Source organism: Mastomys coucha, unplaced genomic scaffold, assembly GCF_008632895.1.
Source record: "Mastomys coucha isolate ucsf_1 unplaced genomic scaffold, UCSF_Mcou_1 pScaffold23, whole genome shotgun sequence".
NCBI lineage: Eukaryota > Metazoa > Chordata > Mammalia > Rodentia > Muridae > Mastomys > Mastomys coucha.
Window position 1 is genome coordinate 77,405,946 of NW_022196906.1, and position 22,795 is coordinate 77,428,740.

At 34.5% G+C, this 22,795-nt stretch overlaps 1 protein-coding gene across 3 annotated transcripts in view; it reads right to left on the reverse strand.

Annotated features, from left to right (window-relative positions):
* Phip (pleckstrin homology domain interacting protein) overlaps positions 1 to 22,795 on the reverse strand; it is a 114,091-nt gene that overhangs the window by 24,777 nt on the left and 66,519 nt on the right. For 2 of the 3 annotated variants that reach the window (XM_031344015.1, XM_031344017.1), the window contains 12 exons: positions 21,844 to 21,981; positions 20,943 to 21,126; positions 18,369 to 18,486; positions 14,717 to 14,857; positions 12,236 to 12,312; positions 11,034 to 11,265; positions 6,085 to 6,204; positions 4,076 to 4,183; positions 3,521 to 3,645; positions 3,316 to 3,398; positions 406 to 517; positions 157 to 218 (listed from right to left, as the gene is read on the reverse strand). In XM_031344015.1, the coding sequence (XP_031199875.1) occupies positions 157 to 218; positions 406 to 517; positions 3,316 to 3,398; positions 3,521 to 3,645; positions 4,076 to 4,183; positions 6,085 to 6,204; positions 11,034 to 11,265; positions 12,236 to 12,312; positions 14,717 to 14,857; positions 18,369 to 18,486; positions 20,943 to 21,126; positions 21,844 to 21,981 (1,500 nt within the window). The remainder of the gene's footprint in view (positions 1 to 156; positions 219 to 405; positions 518 to 3,315; positions 3,399 to 3,520; positions 3,646 to 4,075; positions 4,184 to 6,084; positions 6,205 to 11,033; positions 11,266 to 12,235; positions 12,313 to 14,716; positions 14,858 to 18,368; positions 18,487 to 20,942; positions 21,127 to 21,843; positions 21,982 to 22,795) is intronic. The other variant, XM_031344016.1, reaches the window with a different exon arrangement.

Genomic DNA, 22,795 nt, shown 5'->3' on the forward strand with positions numbered 1-22,795 from the left:
AAAGAGAGAGAGAGAAAGAGAGAGAGAGAGAGAGAAGAGGAAGGAGGGGAGAGAGAGAGAAAGAGAAAGAGGGGGGAGGGAAGAGAGAGAAAATATAAAACAAAAATCCCCAATTAATTCCATAAGGTTTGAGCAATGAGCCTAACATATACTTACCATTATTAGGTATTAATTCCATATCCCAAGGACTCATCTTTTCTGTATCTCCATTGTCCCAACTTTAAGAAAGCAAAATTACTCCATTAAAAAGGTCAGAAAATGATAATACAAAAAAAATTTTTATGAAAATTATATTAAACAAATAATTGACTCAGTATTAAATGAAGTATCTTGACCTCTTTATTAAAAGATGAGAAAAAGTTCAAACCCTGCTCTAACTGAAAATACAACCAGTTCTTTTCTTACCAAACATTATAACACTGAAACAAACTATCAGGGTACTCAGGTTGAAGAGGCTCTTGACTTTCAATTGTTCCAAACCACCAGGCATCATCTATGACAGATCTGAAGCGGTCACCTGGAAAATAACAAAAACCATCTGTCTCATCACACTGGGACGTACTGTTATTTTGGTAAACTACCTTTTCCTAAAGTGTATCTCTTTAAGGTTCTTAAACTGGATGACTTCACAGGCAAAAGGTAATCCATATATTTTAAAAAAAAGACAGGGAAATTAGCACACATATCTAAAATATGACTTTCATTATTTCTTAGATTTCAATGAGACTTTTCCTTTTTGTCTTAATCATTTTTGCAAATGCAGCATTTAAAAAAAATTCACCATTCAGGCTATGTCTAAACTTCTCATATATATATTTTGGGTTACTTCTAACCAGACACATTGTTTATTTTTTAATTTTTACTTCCTATTACTTCCCACAAATAATTATCAAGATTAAAAAGCAAAACCATGAAAACCTCAGTAGCTCTTAATCATCTTCCTCATCCTCACACTCTACTACACACTCACTCTTCCTTCCTTTCTAAAGGCAGTAGCACAAACAGTGAAAACTGTTAAGCTTTGTAGAAAAAGAAAACACGTCTTTTGTCTATGTCTTTCTCCAACTGCTATGGTTCTATTACTAAAGCTGCTCATACTAAATACTCTAATAAGCTCCAAGAGTCATGCCTGTTTGGAATGTCAGTCTTTTCAGTTTTCTGCTGCATATGAAAACTGCAAAGTAGCTTTTGGTTTGTGCAGTGTTTTCCTTTCATGTCTGTCCCTGTACTAACTCGATCTTCTCCTGATAGTCTGGGCAAAAGTCTAAACGATGTGGGTGTAACTGAATATATTCGTTGGTTCTACTCAATAATAGTATCATCTATATTAGAATATTTAAGTAGTGTCTTATACTAAGGTATTTTTCATTTTTAACACATAAGGAATAATGAATTATTTTGCCAACTAATCAGTTATTTTCAAAAGTACTTTCTCATGTTTAAAAAAAATGATTTAAAAGTTTATGCAGACATGCATAAAATAACACAAATGCATTAAATCAGAAAAAAAGGTAAAGTATCTTTTAAAGCATTAAGTCTGTCATTGTTCCTCAGATGCATACCTGTGATAGTGAACTTAGAGACAAGCTATTTTAAAAGACTTAATACTAACATCATGCTTTAAATCTAGCAGAACATTACTAACAGCATGAACTTAACAGACCACTTTCTTAGGACTCTCCCAAGACTGACAAGCTTTGCTCCATGGTGAGTCAGACATTGCAAATGCATCTGACCACAATGGACAGTAGGGTCAGGTTAACAATGCAGAGTACCAGTCAGAGTCAACCATCAAATATTCCTGGTGATATTAAGTGGCAGAAGATAGATGAACACATATTATTATACAAACAAAAGAACAACAAACTATGAAGACGGATAATGTACTAAAATAGAAAAATTGAAAGATATAAATAAATGAAAAACGTACTGATGTTTATTCATTCAAAATATCTGACTTACCTACCACTTTGTCACACAATAGTTTTATCTCAATAAAACTGTATATAAAAGAAACGTGTGCTGCTTTTATTCTAGTGTTTCTATCTTCACTGTAAATATAATTTGCTACTAGTCAAATAGGATTACAACTATTTCCTGAAATCTATTTTCCTCAAATAATTTTGAATATTCAATTTTCATGTTCTTTATGCATTTACATTAACTATAAAACAAGTTGCATGAAGCACATTTCAATATAGTTTCCTACAGTGTTAATTTCTTTTGCTGATAATATAAACTCTACTTGGTGATAATCCCTCTGGATACTCCTATTTCCTAGAGATTCCTTTATACTTTCCCAGTGCGCAAATTTTGTTTCTTCTTCTTTTTTAAAAACATATTTATTTATTCATTTAACATATATGAGCACACTGTCGCTCTCTTCAGGCACACCAGAAGAGGGCATCGGACCCCATTACAGATGGCTGTGAGCCACCATGTGGTTGCTGGGAATTGAACTCAGGACCTCTGGAAGAGCAGCCAGTGCTCTTATCCGCTGAGCCATTTCTCCAGCCCCCATCTTTTGTTTCTTAAGAGGATGTCATACTTCTGTTTTACCTCATACCCTCTGATTATAACATTTTACAAGTGACTCTTTCAGGTAAGCAACCAAAATATTCACTTTCATTATGGTATATTAACTCATGTGTATGATTGTACTTTGTTTTTATGTTATGTTCCTGTCTGCTTCCTTGTCCCACTTAAAACTAAGTTTTGCCAAAATTAATCAAGAAAAACATGCCAAAAGCACTGGAAAAAATAGATCAATATACCAACTGATATGATTTGTTAAGTGATGCCATTTACACATCTACTACAGTACATGCTAACATAGCAAATAGTGGATTTGTTTAAATTAAGAACTACTCAGTGAATATAGGTCCATTTGTATACTTTAAGTAGCTTAAAAGCACATGATTTCACACTTGCAGACAATTATGAATATTAATATTAGCCCAAGTTCAAAATTCAAACTCATGATGTTATAACATCAACTTTGTCCTCAAACATGATTCCTATTATCAATATTATTGGGTAAGTTTTAAATTCAAAACAAAATAGCTCAGAGAAAAAAAATTATAAAATAATTCTATAATGGTTAAGCAAATAGAACAGAAAACGTTTTGAAATTTGAACATCAACCAGATTGAAGTATTTTCATTCTCAAAACTTAAAAATGGCGTATCTTTTCTATTAGCATACTGACAAATTATTAAAAAGGTGTTTCCAATTATGCCAAGTAGCAAATCATTCATAAAGTAAAGAAAGGGTACATAAGCTATGCAGAACACCTATGGCTTCTTAATTACCCACCTATATTCCATCGTCTATATTTTGCATCATCAAACTGTTGTCTCAAGACTAGAAAATCTATGACGTCAGGCATATCATGGTATCTATTACAAACAGAAACATACTAATTAGGTCACACATCTACAAGTATCTAAGATATGTTCAAATTTATCTTAAAAAAAATAGTCCAATACTATTAAAACTCTGCCTCAATAGCAGTCCTTACTTCATGGTAAATGATCCACCAGTCAGTTTACCAGTATCAGGATCAAGAAAAGCAAGTTTAAGGCAGCAAAGGGTAGGCAATCCCGCTTCATACTTTATACCAACGATCTTCATTAGTTCTTGTTCCTACAATATAAAAAACAAGGCATTATCTCTGCAGAACAAAGTGTGTGCTTGTAAGGCCAGTAGTAGATGGCCTTCTTCTTCTTTATCACTTCTTTATCATTGTCTGTTTTATTTACTGAAACAAGAGCCTCTTCCCGAACCTGTAACTTGCCAGTCTGGTTAGTCTGATCAGCCTGCCCTAGTCATTGTTTGTGTCTCCCAAGTGCTGAGCTGAGAGTCTGAAAGGGCACAAACCACAGACACCCATTCTATATTACAGGGGTCTGAGGACCTGAACTCTGGTCTTTACAATTTCATGGAAGCATATTACCTACTGAACTATTATTCCCCAGCCCCATTCAGTTTCTTACAGTCAAAGAGTAAATCTTCATACAACTTATTTAATAATGCAAAAAATATATTTTACACCAGGAAATATGCCAATATTTACCCTTAGTTCCATCTTATGCCATGGCTGCTTTTTAGGATTGATACTATAAATTTTATTTTTCCGGGCCATTTCAACATATGCTTCATGCCCTTGTCGGAAATAATAAACCTAAAAAATAAGTAAATAAATATATAAATATAAAAAGAATAAAAAACAAAGGTGGAAGACATTACTTACATTAACAGAAAATCTAATTTAGAGATTACACAGAAATTCTTCTTCTTCTTTTTTTTTTTTTTTTTGGTTTTTCGAGACAGGGTTTCTCTGTGTAGCCCTGGCTGTCCTGGAACTCACTTTGTAGACCCGGCTGGCCTCGAACTCAAAAATCCGCCTGCCTCTGCCTCCCAAGTGCTAGGATTAAAGGCGTGTGCCACCACCGCCTGGCCAGAAATTCTTAAAATGGAAATTTTAAACATTATTCCAAGTTGTCTTAAAGTCACTTAAACAAAACTGAAGTGCTCTAGTTAAAAATTCCCCTGCATATATACACAGAAAATTAGTTTTGTTTGAACTTTATTATTTTATTTTTGAGTTTAAAGTACTTTAATCCATATGGTGTACACACACACACACACACACACACACACACAAGCGCGCGCTGATTATAACCAGGGGTTTTTATGTTTATGGTCACAATCTTTTTAAATCACATTCTATACATATGTAGAAAACTTTGAAATCAAACATGTATTTTCACATTTTTTTTTAATCTAGCTTGTAAATCTTAAGTGGATGTATGGATGTATGCATCTCTATTTTAAGATGAAACTTAACTTCTAGCTGGTGTCCTGCAGAACAGGTATTTGAATAATCTGCCACTAAATATGCACTGCATTATTAAAAATACACTTATTTAAATGTTGGGGGGGTATTGAGTTTTTTTTGCATGGATGCATGTGCACTATGTGCATGCCTAGGGCCTGAAGAGGTCAGAAAAGGCCTTCAGATTCCTCGGGACTGGACTTACAAAAGACTGTTGAGCAGCCATGTGGGTCCTGTAAATTGAACACATGTTGCTCTTACAGAGATCCTATGTTCAATTTACAGCAACTTTCCAGGCCAAAGAAGGTTATTTAAAAATATGTTTAAATGATCAATAATATTTTGGATGGTCACTATCCTACATATTTTTCATCCTATTCTTTACTCCTTCTGTTGCTTGAGATTCACTGGAGGCATGCAGTGCAATTCCCCGAGTTCAAGATTTGATAGGGTGAATGTTCAAGCACCAGCATCTAAAGACGACCCAAACAGAAACTAAATATACTTGATCATCTTGAAAGTACTGTTATCTTCTTACTCCTACAGACTCTGTTAAGAATTGCCAGTCCAGAGGTATGTTCTAAGCTCCTAAAGTTTATCAGGCAAGAAGGCTCTTTAAATAAGTAAATCATACCTGATAGTTACTAATTTATAATAATATTAATTACTAAGTTTTGAAAAAGGAAGCCTCTAAATTATTTTTAGTCACTATGTTGGATACAAGTAGGTAAAACTTCTTGAATTTGTATTATAAAATAAAGAGATATGGTTCTGAGAAATTCTGATAGAAAGTCTAAATTAATTTCAAATTATTTTTAGTTTCAGGCCAGCCTGCTTTGTAGAGTGAGTTCCAGGCCAGCCAGTGCTACAACGAAAAACTTTGTCTTGAAAAAGCAGAAAGGGGGAGGGGGAGAACCCAGTCTTTTCAAAATATTTAATGTTATGAATTACATTAATTATATTAATTATGAATTACATTAATATTATAAATATGTAATATTATGAATTACATTAATATTATGACTTACATTTAATATTATCACATATTTACAACTGTCCCGAGGAATATTATTACTAGATCTTTGGTTATCCTTTTCCAATACTCTGATATAGATATTTAGATGATATATATATTTTTAAAGGAACTTGCTGCAATCTTCTACAAATAAAGTCTCAAAACCTATAAAGATATTCAGGTTACTACTTGAAAAAAACTTTAACTTTTAAAAAGTAAAGATTAAAAGTACCTCATCCCCCATCTGTGGCACAAACGGACATCTTCTGGGAAGTGTATCTGTAATCCATGCTGAAGGCAACCATTCTTCTAACGTTAGACCATTTTCAGTTAGTTCTCCTACAGCCAATCTCTGAGAAAGCATGTGACAGCATTAGTAGTATCTTCAAACACAAGGAAATAAATCTGTATAAAAATTTTACTCTCTAGTATTAAAACCTTATTCTAGAAAAGCAGAAGTGAGAAAAGTTATTCAGCTTTTCCTAATCACTGATGGAGACAAAAACAAAACATATACTCTTCACACAACTCTCAAAAGACATCCTAACAGACACTAAAAACTCTCCTAGTTACCCCTTGCAAAACAAGTCATCTTATAAAAAGTACACACAAATTAAAATGTGCTCGGTGGTCTTAAAATCATAGCCTTAGTGTAACAATAACTAAGTAAGATTACATCCTATAGGTTAAGTAAGTAGTAAGGATCCAGAAAGCTAATTGCTTTCATGACAGCTATAAACTGCACATTACACTTCTAAACAACCTAAGAACTATCTCATTCATTCACTCACATTTATTCTTTCTCTCATTTTGTCACTGTCACTTACTCTATTTCTTTTAGACGTGTAGCTCAGGTTGGCTTCAAACTCATTATATAGTGGAGGCTGTTCTTGATTTTTTTAAAAAAGTTTATTTATTATTATACATAAGTATACTGTAGCTGACTTCAGACACACTAGAAGAAGGCATCAGATCTCATTAAGGGTGGTTGTGAGCCACCATGTGGTTGCTGATATTTGAACTCAGGACCGTCAGAAGAGCAGTCAGTGTTCTTACCCACTGAGCCACCTCATCAGCCCTGATCTTGAATTCTTATCCATCCTTCCTTCCACTTCATTAACTGCTGGGATACAGAGCATCCTCTCTTACTGAAAGTAGTTATTTCATTCTTTGATTCACTTATGCTCTTCCCAAAATAACACACACATGCACATACACACACGCATCATCTTTTCTGAAAGGAGAACTGAAAACAGGTCTTTTTACTTTTTAACTCCTATGGATTAAAAAACAACAGTAAAACAAACCTATGCTCCTGAGTAAAAACTTAGTTTTACTAGTCACCTGGTCACCAACAAGTAATCTGATGACAACAGCCTTTACATGAATGGAAAATGAACTTAAAAACAAACAAACAAACAAACAAAAAAACAAACAAAACTCTGAAACCTAACATTATTTATGCAAGAAATTTAAAGTGTGGTTGAGTGTATTTACTGATGGTTTTGTTGCTGTTGGGTTTTTTGTTTAAGCACATTACTTCTTAACTAATAAAAATTAAGCTGTACCCTACCCCACAGCTCAATCACTTTGAATGGGTTTGCTAGCATACAAAAGCAGCAGTGCCGCGACAGCAAAGACCACCACTTGCAAGAGACACTCCTAAAAGTTATTTCACAACTTAGTTTCCAGTATCTATCCCTATTGCTCACACAGTATTTTTAATTTAATGCCTCAGGAGTGCTCTCACATCTTGAGAACACATGAGAAGCATAAGCATTTGACATGATTTCACTGAAATGATAGGCTGAAAAGTATTAAGAACTGACATATTTTAAAAGGATGGCTATATATATAAACATATATATATAGTGCATAGGGCCTACTTCAAATATATGTATATTTGCTGTTCATATATATACATTTGCTGTTCTTATATATATTTGTCCGCAGTCAAGGAATACAATTTCCTGAGTGTTCTATTAAGTTTTACTGAAACATAGCCACCCATATTTTTCTGTATATCATACACGGCTACTTTCAGGCTATAAGAGTACAATAGCTATCCTCTTCCTTTAGAAAACATAATTATCTTTATAGCATTGAAAAGTGTTATGCAAGCTGCCAACCCACAGAAGCAACCAACATTCCTATGCAGCTGTGACACCTACAGACCATGCAACCAACATCTCCAAATATTCCTAAAGGTACTACGGTGGTGCTCATATCCTGGTAATAGCCAACAGCTGTCAAATTAGACTCCAGGTACACTCAATAGGAGGTCTGCTGTAAGACTGTATTTCTTAGAAGTAACAGGGACGCTAAACAATGATACACCAACAATTCTGGCAGAGAACTACTGGCAACTAAAGAATGTTGAGAGCATGACAATTAAGTCATCCCAAGGAATGAAGCTCCTAACTAATTATACAGTACCAAGTGGGTGGTCAGTCCCGGATTCATATACATATGAGCAGCACTAAACAGCATCCTTAGATTTTTATGTTTATGTATTTTTGTTTATGTGAGCATACATGCACACGCATGCACATACACACAGAGAGAGACAATGAATTTGAAATGGGGGACACGGCAGTTTAACAACAGAAAGAAAAGAAAAAGGTCCTCTGGGATAAAGTGGGTAGAAACAAAAGGACAGGGTAGAATAAAACAACTCTAGATGACTCAGCTCAGTATGTAAAAATAACTGACCTGGTCAAACAGGCAAATGCTAAATGTGTTTTGAAGGCAGGGTCATAGTTCCCTGGCAGATTAAATGTTCAAGTAGCAGAAAATACTCAATATTACTTAAGAGTAAGAGATGGAGTTATGGCCACTCTAGTGAAGAAAGCTGGGTAGAGCAAAGTTGAAGTGGGCACTTGAAAAATAAGATTTGTGAAGAGCTACACTGGGCAGTGGTGACACACATCTCACTCAGTAGGCAGAAGACAGGCCAATCCCTGTGAGTTCAAGGCCAGCTTGGTCTACAGAGTTAGTTCCAGGACAGTCAGGGATACAAAGAGAAACCCTGTCTCAAGAAAGAGGAGGAAAAAAAGATTTTTAAGATTTGAGACACATTAAGTCAGGTGATAACCTAAGTAGTTATGTAAATGACAAGTGTTTATCACTAAGTTAGACCCAGCAACTGTCTGAGGTCTTAAATATTACCCTCCCTGCCATGTCAAATGCAGACTGCTTGATTGCTAGTCTGTGGTGATATGGGAGACAGGGGTGCTAAAACTTTCAGGAGGTAGTGCCTAACGGAAGAGTACTGTATTGCTGGGGACTTGCTTTGAGTGAGAGCATGGACAGGACACTGGGATCCCAGTTCTTTCTCATTCCCACTCACAGTGAGGTGAGCACACACATTCCTCCTCATGATGTTCTGGCCTCATTCATTCCTGGCCTCAAAACATCCAAGCTACCTGAACACAAACTAAACTAGGATCTTTAGAGCCCAATATACCAATTCTTTTGATTATCTATTATTTTATTCAAGCAACAAGAATCTTACTAATACAGACCACTAAAGAATTTCTTCTAGAAATTTTTTGCTCTTATTCTACCAGCTTTATACACTGAGATTGTAAGTAAAGGGTTGATTTATAAAGGTTATTTTGATAGAGGAAAAATGTTTAATTTTAACTCAAATATGGCATATTAATTGTACCAGGCAATTACTACTTGCAATAAAGAAAGTGTCAATATTAACAGGAATGGGTAATAAATCTTTCAGAAGGTATAACTGTATATTAAATAGGAATAACTAAACTTGTAACTAAGATTCGAGTATCACATAGAATCATAAGAACACATTTCTATATCCACTGATACTAGGGGAACCTTAAGTACTTGGTTGAAGCCAAGTACTTGGTTTGTCACAGAATGCAAGGAAGGTAGGTAAAAAGAACCATCATTTCATCATAAACCCAAATTATAACAATTTATAATAGAGCTGAAATAAATATAAATTCAACCAGTTAAAAAAAAATCAAATGAACACTTAGCCTGCATATATTATAATTTTCAAAGCTTCTTGAAAATAAAGAGCCAGAGCATACTAATATTGAATTGTACAAATGATAACATATTCACTTCTAAAGAAAGTAAAAGATAATTTTTGACAAGGGAGTTGGTGGGAATTGGCGATGGCAGAGTTTTTCTCCGTAGTCTTGGTTACCTTGGAATTTGGTAGGTAAACCAGGCTGGACTCAAACTTGCCTGCTTCTGCCTCCCAAAAGCTGAATTAAAAACATGCATCAGCCCACTGAGCTAAGAAAAGGTAAACATGTATTTTTAAAAAAATTTCTATTTACCAAAATAAGTCTATTTACTATAATATTATTGTCTCTAAAATTAAAAAAAAAAAATTATTCTGTATATGTGAGTGGATGTGCCAAGGTATATTGATGGGAATCAATTCTCATGTTCTGCCACATCAGAGTCAGGGATCAAACTGAAGTGGTCAGCCTTGGTGGGTAGCAACCACCTTCACCTGCTGGTTTCCTCCATTATATCTCCACGAGCCATCTCCCAGATTCTTATTACAGTAGTTAGCAGAGACAAATATCCATTTACTTCAGAGGAAAAAAGTTATAAGCTGTCACACTCTCATTTGCTGGAGTAAAATTTTCAGCTTTATAAGGATAGGTTGTGTCTCCTGTTTCCTTCTTTCTTCTCTCTACTCTCAAATTGTCCAGACTCATGAATTAACAAAACACATTATTAACTCAAAAAGTGAAAACTTGTAGTTGCATACCATACTTAATGAAAATTTGCTATAAAAGTATATTTTACCCAATAATTGGTTTGTATTTGCTTTATAGTCAACTAAGACAAGTCTTGTCATTTGTATTTCATGTGATGCACCTCTGGAACTTTTTTGTATTTATAGGAATAATAATTCGATCAGTTAATATAAGACCATTAGTACACAAAATCTTGTATACTATTATTTTTCTTATGTAAATAAATCTCTCTCAGTTCTAAGTAAAGATTCTTCAGTGTCAAACATCCAGCCACTTCTGTCAACATATGTACCTTATTAGTCCTTACTATATAACTTTGAATTTCTTCTATTAGTATTTGTTAATAAACCTCAATGTTTGCTGGATTTTTCACATTTATGCTTTGACTCATTTCTCCAGAAGAAAGCACTTGATATAAAAACTGTAAAGCAACCTTTTGTTTTCTTTCTTTGGGCTTTTTTTTCTTTGGTGATGTTGGTCCATCTTTTTCTTCATTTGCTTTTTTTCTCTCCTTTTTAATATGTTTTTGCTTCTGATTTTCAGATTCTTCTTCCTCATCTGAACTACTTTCTGGTTTCTTGGTTTTATGCTTAGGAACTTTCTTTGGTGGCTGCAAATTAATTCCAGCATCTGCTGTCCAATCAGAATAATCACTGGAGTAGTCACTAAAAGGAAAGAAGCGACCTTTAAGTCTTACAGTAGAGTAGTCTTAAGACCATTTTTTCAAAGTAGACAGTCAGTCAGTCAGTCAGTCAGAGCCATGAATGAACTCAAAGGTATTTCCTTATGCTCAATTTCCCTACTCTTAACATCTAAAAACAAATTTTGTTAACTTTCATGGAAAAATAAACTTAAGAACTTAATAATTTTAGGAAGCATGCTGTTTGCACATGTCGTTAGTACTCTGCATATAAGAAATAAGGAATGGAGTATAGTTGAAGCAGAAGTAGTAAAAGTCCTAGAAAACCAGCATGCATGCATCACAATAAGAAAGCAAGCATGGGGATTTCTTTTATGAGGGGATCTTAGAATTTTTTAATTAGGTATTTTATTTATTGACATTTCAAATGTTATCTATCCCCTTTCTGGGTTTCCCCTCCAGAAACCCCCTACCCCATTCCCCCTCCCCCTGTTTCTATGAGGGTGTTCCCCCACCCACCCACTCCACTTCCTTCCCCAAGGGTGCATGTATCTCCACAGACTATTAGAACCTTGTTATGTAGCTAATGCTAGTAGAACTTTAAACGTGAAATTCCAGCCTAAGTATTTGAAGGTTTTCTTGCTTTCATGATCAAAACAAGGAGCAGAAAATTTCTTTTCATTACTGGTAGAGAAAATTAGCAATGTCCTGTAAATACAGCCATATAAGAATAAAACTTCTTTACTACATTGCTCAAAATCAGCAGTGAAGCTATTTTGTAATGCTGCATGTTAAATATAGCTTTCAGACATGCAGTAACAGGTAGGCAGAAGAGTAAAACATTACTTTACAGATCTAGTTGAAATTTTTCTATAAAGTTTTGTCAGGAAGAAAATCTAAACCTTGCTAACCAAAAGACTCTTCCAATAACTCTGTACTCAGTAGTTGGGTGACAGACACAGAGCACCCGACAGGTAAACTCTTTACACTTCTACCTGGAGCTGCCGTCACTGTGCCATGCTCGCTCCTCCTCTTCAGAAGTCCCACCACTGACAGCAAGTACTTCACCTTCCTGTGACAAGAAAGACAGATTTCATAAGCTACCTACCGCCTAGAAAAGTAGGATATCAATTATCTGACTTGGGAGTAGAAAAATACAACTTTTATATTTTTATTCAAAAAAGTTAAGACAAATGTTTATAAATATTACCTATTAATACCAAATTCAGAAGACCTCTGAGATAACTGCCAGGCTTCATTTTTATTTAATTTATTTTATTTAATTATATAAAAAATTTTAATTTTATTTTTCAGAGCTAAGAATTGAATGCAGGGTTCTGGACATGGCAGTTCTGAACTTTATCTGCTGCCTTGTGATTCTCTTTCATCTTACCCAAGTCCTAGAATTACAGTTTAATATCAAAACAAATTTAAACAAATTCACTGTTTAAAAAAGAACAAATTAATGACAGACAGAAAACTCTATAGTTAACATCTGAAAATTATTGAACATTTTTAAAACTAAGTTCTTTGTAGATGATTTCAGGATATTAAAATTAGGTACACTTTTATTTTACTTACTATTAAAACGACTTTACAAATCAGCATATTCCATCTCTAGCTTTATTTTATCCAATGAGAGATGATTTAAAACAGTAATGAAGCTACAAACTGTTTCCCCTCTTAGCAACAATCCAAAGTTCAGAGAACAATATGTTTGAAGGTATTTTTTAATGAGGCTATAATTTTTGATATAATTCTTATAACTTTATATTAATATCATGCTTCAACAGTACCAGTCTCCACAGTTACTAAACTATTTTAAGTTCTTTCTTTGTGTTTGCCATGTATTACTGATCTGAATACAAGAAGTATAAGTTTTAAAAATTTACAGAAATTTGTTTGAAGAATCATAACTATTAAGACAAAAGGTTTAATTTGAACCTAAGTCATTGCAGTCCAAAACCTAGGCAAATTTCAAAAAGTATGATTCAGTTTTACTACTTTCTAGACACACTAAAACGATTTGAAGAGCATAGTACTCTTTACAACTTAAATATGTGTTTAAGTATTGTCTCATGTTTGTATGTGTAACAAAAGTATGTCTGCTGCCGGGAGGTCAGAATTGCGGAACCCACTGGAGTTGCAGCTGGTGTGAGCCCCCATGTGGATTCTGGGACCCAAACCCAGGTCCTTTAGAAGAAAAAGTGCTTTTAACTGTTGAGTCATCTTTCCAGCAACAAAATATTTTGGTATTTATATTTTTAATTAAATATGATATTATTCCCCATCCTCAACCCCCAGATCCTTCTCATTGGCCTCTTTTTCTTATTACTGTTTATTTACTTATATATTTATTGCAAATAACCATATAAATGCAACCTGCTGAGTCTGTTCAGTGCTGTTTATATATCTATGTTTTTATGGAAGCACTCTTCCTATTTTGGTGTCTTAGTTAAGAATGTGAACTATATAACTATTCAAGTGTTTGTATAATGAATTAAGTGAGATCTATAAATGATAGATTGTTTTGTATTTCATTTTTTTTCCTTAAAGGGAATGGAAAGAAACAGAATTACTTTTAATTTCTAAATTCAAAACATAAAAACAAAATATTTTAATGAAAATATCCTAACCAAAATATCTATACTTCTTCTCCATGTTAATAATTATTTTCTATTAGCATACTCCAGTTTCTCTTAAAACAATTACTTAACTGTTTTAAAAGGATACTAAACTGGATTCAAACTTTCATGCCAGTGTTGTAATTGTCAAAATACACGAGTTCCTAGAACACTGAATTGTAAGAGTACTTTATAAAATTTTATATTTAAGAGAATTAAAAATATCTCAAAAATAAAGTTCTGAATAAGATGGTGGTTGATTGCTGATTTTCTTTGCTTTAAAAGTGTACAAATTAGTAAAACCATTTATAAAGAAATCTATACATAAGAAAAAGTACATAAGAACAAGTAAAAAGCTAGAGCAAGAAGCTCTAAATTTGTTACTGAGGATAAAAAAATAAAACAGTCAAACTGCTGTGAGAGTGACACTAAGTGAGACCATCTTAGGAGCAATTTAATAACTCAGCTTTTATATAAAAGGAACTTGCATTTAATGATTAGTCACTATTTAACAGTTATATAGATATAAACTTCAAACATCTTTGAACCTCAGAACTCTTATAGGATTTTCATTAACTAGTACTTTGTACTTAACATACTCTATTCACAAGGAATTATTCTAAAATTCTATCAAAGAAAACTAAGATTAATTAATCCACATAGACTACACTTTTTATAAACTTGAGATTGAATATGACATCTGTAGAAGTAGGTCTTTTTTAAAGAAAGACATGACTAAGATAAAACATAAAATGCTCTATGAAAATTGTATTTATAGTGAATGCAGACAATGAAAGTCATATTTAAAAACAAGTTCAAGAGAGATTTGTGAATGTCCTTATTAGATCTTACATCTGAAGAACTAGTCCCGTTTTCTAGCTCCTCCAAGGGCCTAGGTGTTTCTTCCAGTGCAGATCTTGTACGGTAATTGTGTTGATTTGCTTGTTGCTTTTTAGAATCCCCAAGATCCAGGAAATGCTCATGAGCATGATTCTAGAATAAGTAAAAATAAAATTTATTCACAATAGGCTTTAAGAAATAGGCCTTCTTGTTTAAAAGTTGTTATTATGGAAAATTCACATATTTAAAATATCACTGAAATGGACTGTTACTGAAATTCTTTCTGAAATAAATCTCAAAAAGTCATCTGCAAACTGGACATAGTGGCTCACTCCTTTAATTTCAGCATGCAAGAGGCAGAGGCAAGTGTATTTCTGAGTTCAAGACCAGTCTTGCCTACAGAAAAGAGGTCCATGGCAGCCAGGGCTATGTAGAGACCCTATCTCAACCCTAAAAAAATTATAGATAGCAAATGCAAATATTCAAGAAAAAGACAAAGTCAAACTAACAGAAATATTCAAACATAACATGCTCCCAGAAAACTTAAAGCCAACTTCAAGAGTGAAAAAGATCATATCCATAAGTAAAAAAGAAGCAAATAAAGATCCTTAAAAAAACAAAACAAAACAAAACAACTAATCATTTAATTAGCAATGGGGAAAGGCATCAGGCTAACCATCCAGACTGAAGAGTATGTTAGTGAGAATATGAAACTGGCCAATTACTACTCAAAGCTTCAACTAATGTGGGTGATGCAAATGCCTGTACAACGCAGTCCTCAAAGGAAGGCCAGGACAGGAGGATCCAGAGCTGAAAACTGGATTCAACAACAAAAGAAAACAATACCCCAAACAATGTTTTAAGGTTTCAGAACTTGAATTGAACAAATGAAGAAAGCTTCCTTCCGTTAGACAACATATCACTGTCAAACCCGATAATACAAAAAGGAAAACTAAGTACTAAGGACGACCTGAACAACAATGAACATGGAAGCTAGAGAGATGGTCAGCTAAGAACCGTGGGGGTCTGTAGAGGACCAGAGTTCAGACCCAGCACCCACACAGCCACAAGTGCCTCATAATAATCTGGTCACACTTCAGGGGTTCTGCGGGACACTTCTGGATTCCACTGGCATTGAATGCACACATACATACAAGCAGGAAACCATTCACAAAATAAATCTTTTTAAAAAAGTGAACCTGACATCAGACACTGAGATCAGAAAAATCTGACACAAAGTAAATTTGAACCTAAATTATATTCTTACTAATTAAAGTAAAATGGTCACATACAAACCCACTCCAAACATCTGTTGTAAATTTTATAGAAATCTTAGAAAGTATGTAAAGGTAAATAAAGGAAATAATATTCTACCTCATCAAACACTGATTAATCCACTATTAAGAGTTTATCACCAGGCAGTGGTGGCTCACGCCTTTAATCCCAGCACTTAGAAGGCAGAGGCAGGCGGGTTTCTGAGTTTGAGGCCAGCCTGGTCTACAGAGTGAGTTCCAGGACAGCCAGGGCTACACAGAGAAACCCTGTCTTGAAGAAACAAACAAACACCCAGCCAAAAAAAAAAAAAAAAAGTATTTATCATTCTTTCACTGGGCATAAAAACTTCTAACTACTACTCAAATTCATGTGATTAAAATTACTATGGAAAGCCTCCTGCAAACTTTTATAATTCTGGTTAAAAGAAATTTCAAATAGAAAAATATAAGAAGCATTTTAAATGTATATTGTTTTGTTTTTCTTTGAGACAGGATCTGGCCTCAAGCTTATAAAGATTTCCCTGCCTCAGTATCCTACACCCTTAGAGAAGTTACCCATCACACCTGGCTGTTTTAAATGTCTTGATGAATGATACAGTAAACAATAAAGTAGGCTGATTGTTAACTAATACCTATTTTCTCCCTCTTCAACAAAAAATGACATCTATTTTATTAGACTATCATGGGATAGTGCTTGGGCAATGATAAATCTGTCATAATTTTATTAAAAGCAGTATCAAAGAGCCTTCTACAGGACAAGTATATGTGCTCTTTGTACCTTTCTCTTGGCTGAGCCTTAATCCTATAACCTTAACTGTGAAGTCAGACTATCTTCAGGTATGTGGTCAAATCCTGGAGGAAGAAGAAAATGAAAAAGGCATTCATTCTCAACTCTGGATTACAAATGCTTTTAAAATTTTTTAAATTTCAATCTAGATGACCTTTACTTATCTGTATGGTTGTGTATATGTGACACACATATAGAGGTCAGGACAATCTTGTGCAAGTCAGTTCTCTTCTACCATGATGGTTCTGGGATCCAACCTAGCTTCCTAGCCTTTACAGCAAATTTCTAGCCAGCTGAGACAATCTTGTCAACTTCTACCAAGAATTTTTATATTTTTGGTTATGGCCCAGCCTTTAACAATCAAGCCACAAAGATTTTTACACGAAAAATATATTTCAACTTGTTTAAGCCACTATAAACTAGACAGAAACTAGTAATTTTTAATTTGTTTAGATCACTGTTCAGTGATAATACAGGCTTGCTTAAGAAGCTATTTCATATAGTGTTCCTAGGCCTAATAACTAATAGCTCTGAAACTTCAGCTAAGCTAGGAAAGGAAAACACAAGTCTTACAGGAGAGGACCACTGACATGCCAAGGCAAAATACCAGGGACACTCTGCCAGTCCTTATTTGCTGAGGGTGTATTTGAAATGAGGGGAACAGCACATGTCTGTGTGCACCACGTCACATGCGTTTCTGGTGGCAGTAGAGGCCAGGAGAGGCTGCTTGATTCCCGACACTGAGGACGATTGTGAGTGATTAAACCCAGGTCCTGCTACCTTAAGAGAGAAAAGGGCTATTCTTTTAAGCATACATCAGCTGATTCAATTAACAGATAAGGATAAAAGAACAAAAAAAATTAAAGGAAAATAAAAGTTTTAGAATGTACAATTAGTGAAAACTGAAAAATACTTTTCCTTAGGTTGATTATAGTTTATTGAATATAAAGTATACATTAAAGTTGGCATTTGGGGGCTGGAGAGATGGCTCAGCAGTTAAAAGCACTGATTGCTCTTCCAGAGGTCCTGAGTTCAATTTCCAGCAACCACATGGTGGCTCACAACCATGTATAATAGGATCGGATGCCCTCTTCTGGTGCATCTGAAGACAGCTACAGTGTACTTCTACATGTAAAATAAATAATTCTTTAGGAAAAAAAAAGTTGGCATTTGGAGAAAGGCTATGCTAAGAGACAAGAAATGACAAGAAATGCAAAAACAAAAAAAAAAAAAAAAAAAAAAAAAAAAAAAAAAAAAAAAAACAAAAAAAAAATTTTTTTTTTTCCGAGACAGGGTTTCTCTGTGTAGCCCTGGCTATCCTGGAACTCACTCTGTAGACCACGCTGGCCTTGAACTCAGAAATCCGCCTGTCTCTAAAACCCAAGTGCTGGGATTAAAGATGTATGCCACCAGTGCCCGGCCGAAAACAAAAGTTTTAAAAGAGAAATCAAATAATCCAAATAAACAATCAGGAATTAACCATAATAACTTTCATGAATATTACTTTGCTTATAATATTAATGCTTATATTTTAAGAGGAATCATTTAAATGATCATTATACTTAACCCCCATACTATTAAACATCAGATTAACATTTATTACCTTTGAGACAGTAAGTATTTTATTCTCTTTTGCAACAGTTAAGTGTTTCCTTTTCTCTTCTGATCTATAACTCTTTATTTCTTCTTCTCCCTTTGCAGTTCTCCATTCTTCTTGTCTACTAAAAGAGAGTATTAAAAACCATAAGCATTAATCTACTGTGTTATTAACGATTTCCTTTAAAATGAATGTTAGCTCTTACACTAACAATGGGAAGTTGGCTCTGCTATTTTCTTTCTAGATGGAGCCTGTGGCTCAGAATAGAACTAAAATGCTAAGAGACTTGTTTTGCTGTTCCCCTCATTTCAAATTGTTTCTGCTCTGGTAATTATAAATTGAATCAAGTTTTAAATTCTGCAAAGTTATAGCAAGACACCTTGGGTATACAGCTTGTACTAACACAATCTTAACATGTCGCACATGTAAGCTGCTTAACAGCAGAGCCTTAAAGTAAAACCACCAATTACTGAAGCACACATAATTTTTCCAGTGACATAGATCCGACCCTAAAACTCAAAACGCAAAGCCATGTTTGAATCCAGACATTAAGATGAAACTAAATGAACAGAAAAAAAAAATTAGCTCTGAATTTTCATTTCATTAAATCCAACTCCTTAAAATTTCAAAATTTTATTTTTACACTGACTTGGAAATTTTGTTGATCTGTAAGAAAACTGAACCTTAGATCTTTATTTTTTTTTCCCAACATATTCTGTAACAGGAAGGAAAGTGAAATATAAATCTTCAGAAAAAGGTCAACCTCAAATTTTAAGTTTTTGAGTTTTTAATATTTTTATACTGAAATACTCTTAAATCCACATATAGATGTGAAAAAAAGAAAGCAAGAACTCTTGCATTCTTCACTGAGTTTTCTACAATGGTAAAATCTTGCCAAGGTATAGTACAGTGTCAACACCAAGGAGCTGACATTGATGCAAACCACTGATCACGCCAGGATTCTCCAGTTCTACTACTGCTCATTTAGGAATGGTAGTTCTCTGAAATTATGTATAGTCTTGTACATTTACCACAACAATCAATATACAGAGCATTCCATCAATAAAAAGATGTTTAGTGTTCCTCTTTTATTATCACACCAACACTTTCTTCCACCTCAAATCTCCCTCTTCTTAATTCTTAGTGGCTACTAATTTGCTCTCCAACCCTGTAACATTTATATTTCAATAATGTTCATAAGTGAAATCAAACATTACACAACTTTGGGATTGTTTTAATTAAACATCCGTCCATCAAAACAGATTTATCTAAGTTATCAATAAGTTGTTCCTCTATAAAATAGAATACACCATTTGCTTAGCCAAGTAGAAGGAAATTTGGAATTGTTCCCCAACTTTTCAGTAACTACACTCATGAACTCACAGCAATTGTGACTACTTTCACAAGACTGAGTCCCTCATATTTTGTAATGGATAAGGGGGGGGATCCACAAGGTCACAAGCCTCTATGAAAATGTATAGGCAATTAAGGTAAGGCTTTAGTGTAGGAGCCCGAGTTTTCATGCCTCCCTGATAAGCGACTGAGAGTTCATGGTTGCTGAGGAGGAGATAGTCCCTTCAGTGGTATAGCCACTGGGAAGCTGCCAGGATTCCTCCAACTTACCTCTCACCTACGCTCACATAAGCAAATGTAATTAAAATTACTGGGTCATCAAAACAAACTAATACCAAAAGGATAAGGGGAAACAGATGGGCAAATACAGGGAAAACCTAGAGGGAGGCATGAGAGGACAAAGGGGGATTGGATAAAAATAATCAAAACAACCACATACAATTACTTTAAAGATTATTATTCACTATTATAATAAGAGGAAATTTTCAACATATGATTGTTGAAGTCATATATGACAGTTGCCTAATAAAATACAAAACCGTATTCCAGAGTGTCTATGTCATGCTATGTTGCCACAAAAAATGCACAAGCATAGCGGCTTTCTCTATAGATACCTAGCATCAGGCGCTACCAGTTACTGTTTGAGACGATTTGATAGATACATAGTGGTGTTTCCTTGTGGCTCCTAGTTAAAGGAAGTACTATAGGATAAACATGAGAACCTGAACTTGGATCTTCAGCACTAGCCTACAGACCAGATGCCACAGCTTGAATGCATCCTTATAGGAGAACACAGACCACACTAGTGAGTCCCTAGAACTCACTGGCCAGGAAGCCTGGTCAACCAGTATCAATGAGTTCCAGGTTTGGTCAGTGACCTTCTGCTAAACATAAAGTGCAAAATCACAGAGAAAGACACCTGACATCAACAATTAAGCTCCACACATGCGCACACAGGGATATTCATGATCACACTGACAAAAGAACCATGTAAAATCTGAACTGGTCCTCAATTATATATTTAGGGAACCTAATTGGTGACTTTCTCATATCTTAACACACCCCCATTTCATACCACTTACACAGATCATTAAAGAAAAAAATATTTAAAAATTCATTTTTGGCAGTGATGACTAGCTAAAAACACTTGCTTAAAAGAAATCACAAGGTGGAAAGGTATTTTCAATGGTATTAGTTAAAATGAAGGCAACTGATAATTTCCCTTACCTAGCTACACCAGCCGAGAGCTCAGGCACTACTACTCTTCGACTCCAAGCAACAAGATCTCTCTCTGTGGCTATTTCACTTCTTGGAGCATTGCTGTGCATCTGCCGTACACCTTCGATTTGCCCACTGCGCCTTAATCCTATATTTGGTGGTGAATGAACTTCGGAGGTAGAACTTACTGAGCCTAAATTGGATCAAAAATCAGGGTGGTTAAGTTCTACTTAGACACTCGCCTCACTTAGCTTATAACCACCCCCCAAAGAAAACCCACACTTTCTTCCAAATAGAACTTTTACATCAAATAATTCAGTTATTATTAGCAACAAAAGCACAGACAAAAGCTTAATGAAAACAAAAATGTGGTTATTCAATTGTTTAGATAAAGTAGTCATTCATAATTATAGTGTTAAGTTCATGTTCTACAAATATGAAATCATTCCTTAAAAATAACTTGCTGAGTCTTTCAAGAGTTAAGAAAAACAAATGTAAGGACATTTATGGCTCACAAATTTAACTTTAACATTAAATAAATGACAAGTAACAGTGATGTACTAAAACTTTGACTTTATGATTTGAAAATGATTTATTAAACTGATTTTTCACATTTTTCAGATTTACTGTAAAATCACTTTTCCTGTATGAATAAAGCAGCGGCTTTCATCCCCAGCACTGAGGGAATGGAGGAGGTGAACAGAATCCTATTTCTAACGTTGACTTAAGGAAATTCTGAAGTCTATATGTACTTTTAAAATTCATCTGTAATATAGAACTTTGCAGTTATTCTTCAGAAACAATCATTTTGGTAGCCTGTTTCATTTTAGGGATGTACCATTTGTTTAGTCACCTCTCTATTGCTGGTGATTAAGATGAGCTGAGTTTTTAAAGTACATTCTCAGCTTACCTCTGTTTACACGGCTGGCATTACTGACACCTGCTTCACCAGATCGCCTCAGGTCTTGTTCCTGCTGCAGTCTTTGAATCATGCTGTCTAGAGGACTGATATCCTGGTTTGCTTGCTGGCTCAAAACTTGGTTCAATCCTATGTAGTATTACAGAAAATACTAGTCAGTCTCACAGAAGTCCGTAATTAAGCATGAATTTCCTTTGATAAAGTGTGTATTTTGTGCTTATCATGACTCAAACATTCACAAACCTTATGGTAAAAAAATTATGAGCACCATTTTAAAATTAAAAAAAAATTTATACTCTAAGTTACACATCTAGGAAACGGCCAAAGGAGAATTACTTACTTAAACATTAATTTCTGAAAACTGTCACACTGATTCAACACACTCTTGGTTGTCTACTATGTGTTTGAGACTGCCTAATATTAGAGATCCAGTAACAAATTGGAAATATCAAGATCTTTGCCCTATATCAAACTACCTATCTTGACTGGGGCAATAATCCAATAAACCTGCAGATTAATGCAGATTATGAAAGATGTAAAAATTAGGTGGTAAGAATGAAAAAGGAGGTTCTATAGATATCTATTAAATCCACCTGTTTTATAACTTCTGTTAGTCTCACCATGTCTTTGTTTAGTTTCTGTTTCCATGATCTGTCCATTGCAGACAGTGAGGTGTTGAAATCTCCCACTATTATTGTGTACGGTGCAATGTGAACTTTGAGCTTTAGTAAAGTTTCTTTTATAAATGTAGATGCCCTTGCATTTGGGGCATAGAGGTTCAGAATTGAGAGTTCATCTTGGTAGATCATATCTTTGATGAGTATGAAGTGTCCTTCCTTATCTTTTTTCATGAGCAGGGGGAAGCGGGGAAAAGGGGTTTGTTCTTTTTTGTGTTTTTGTTTTTTGGAGGGGCAACTGGGAAAGGAGATATTGTATGATATGT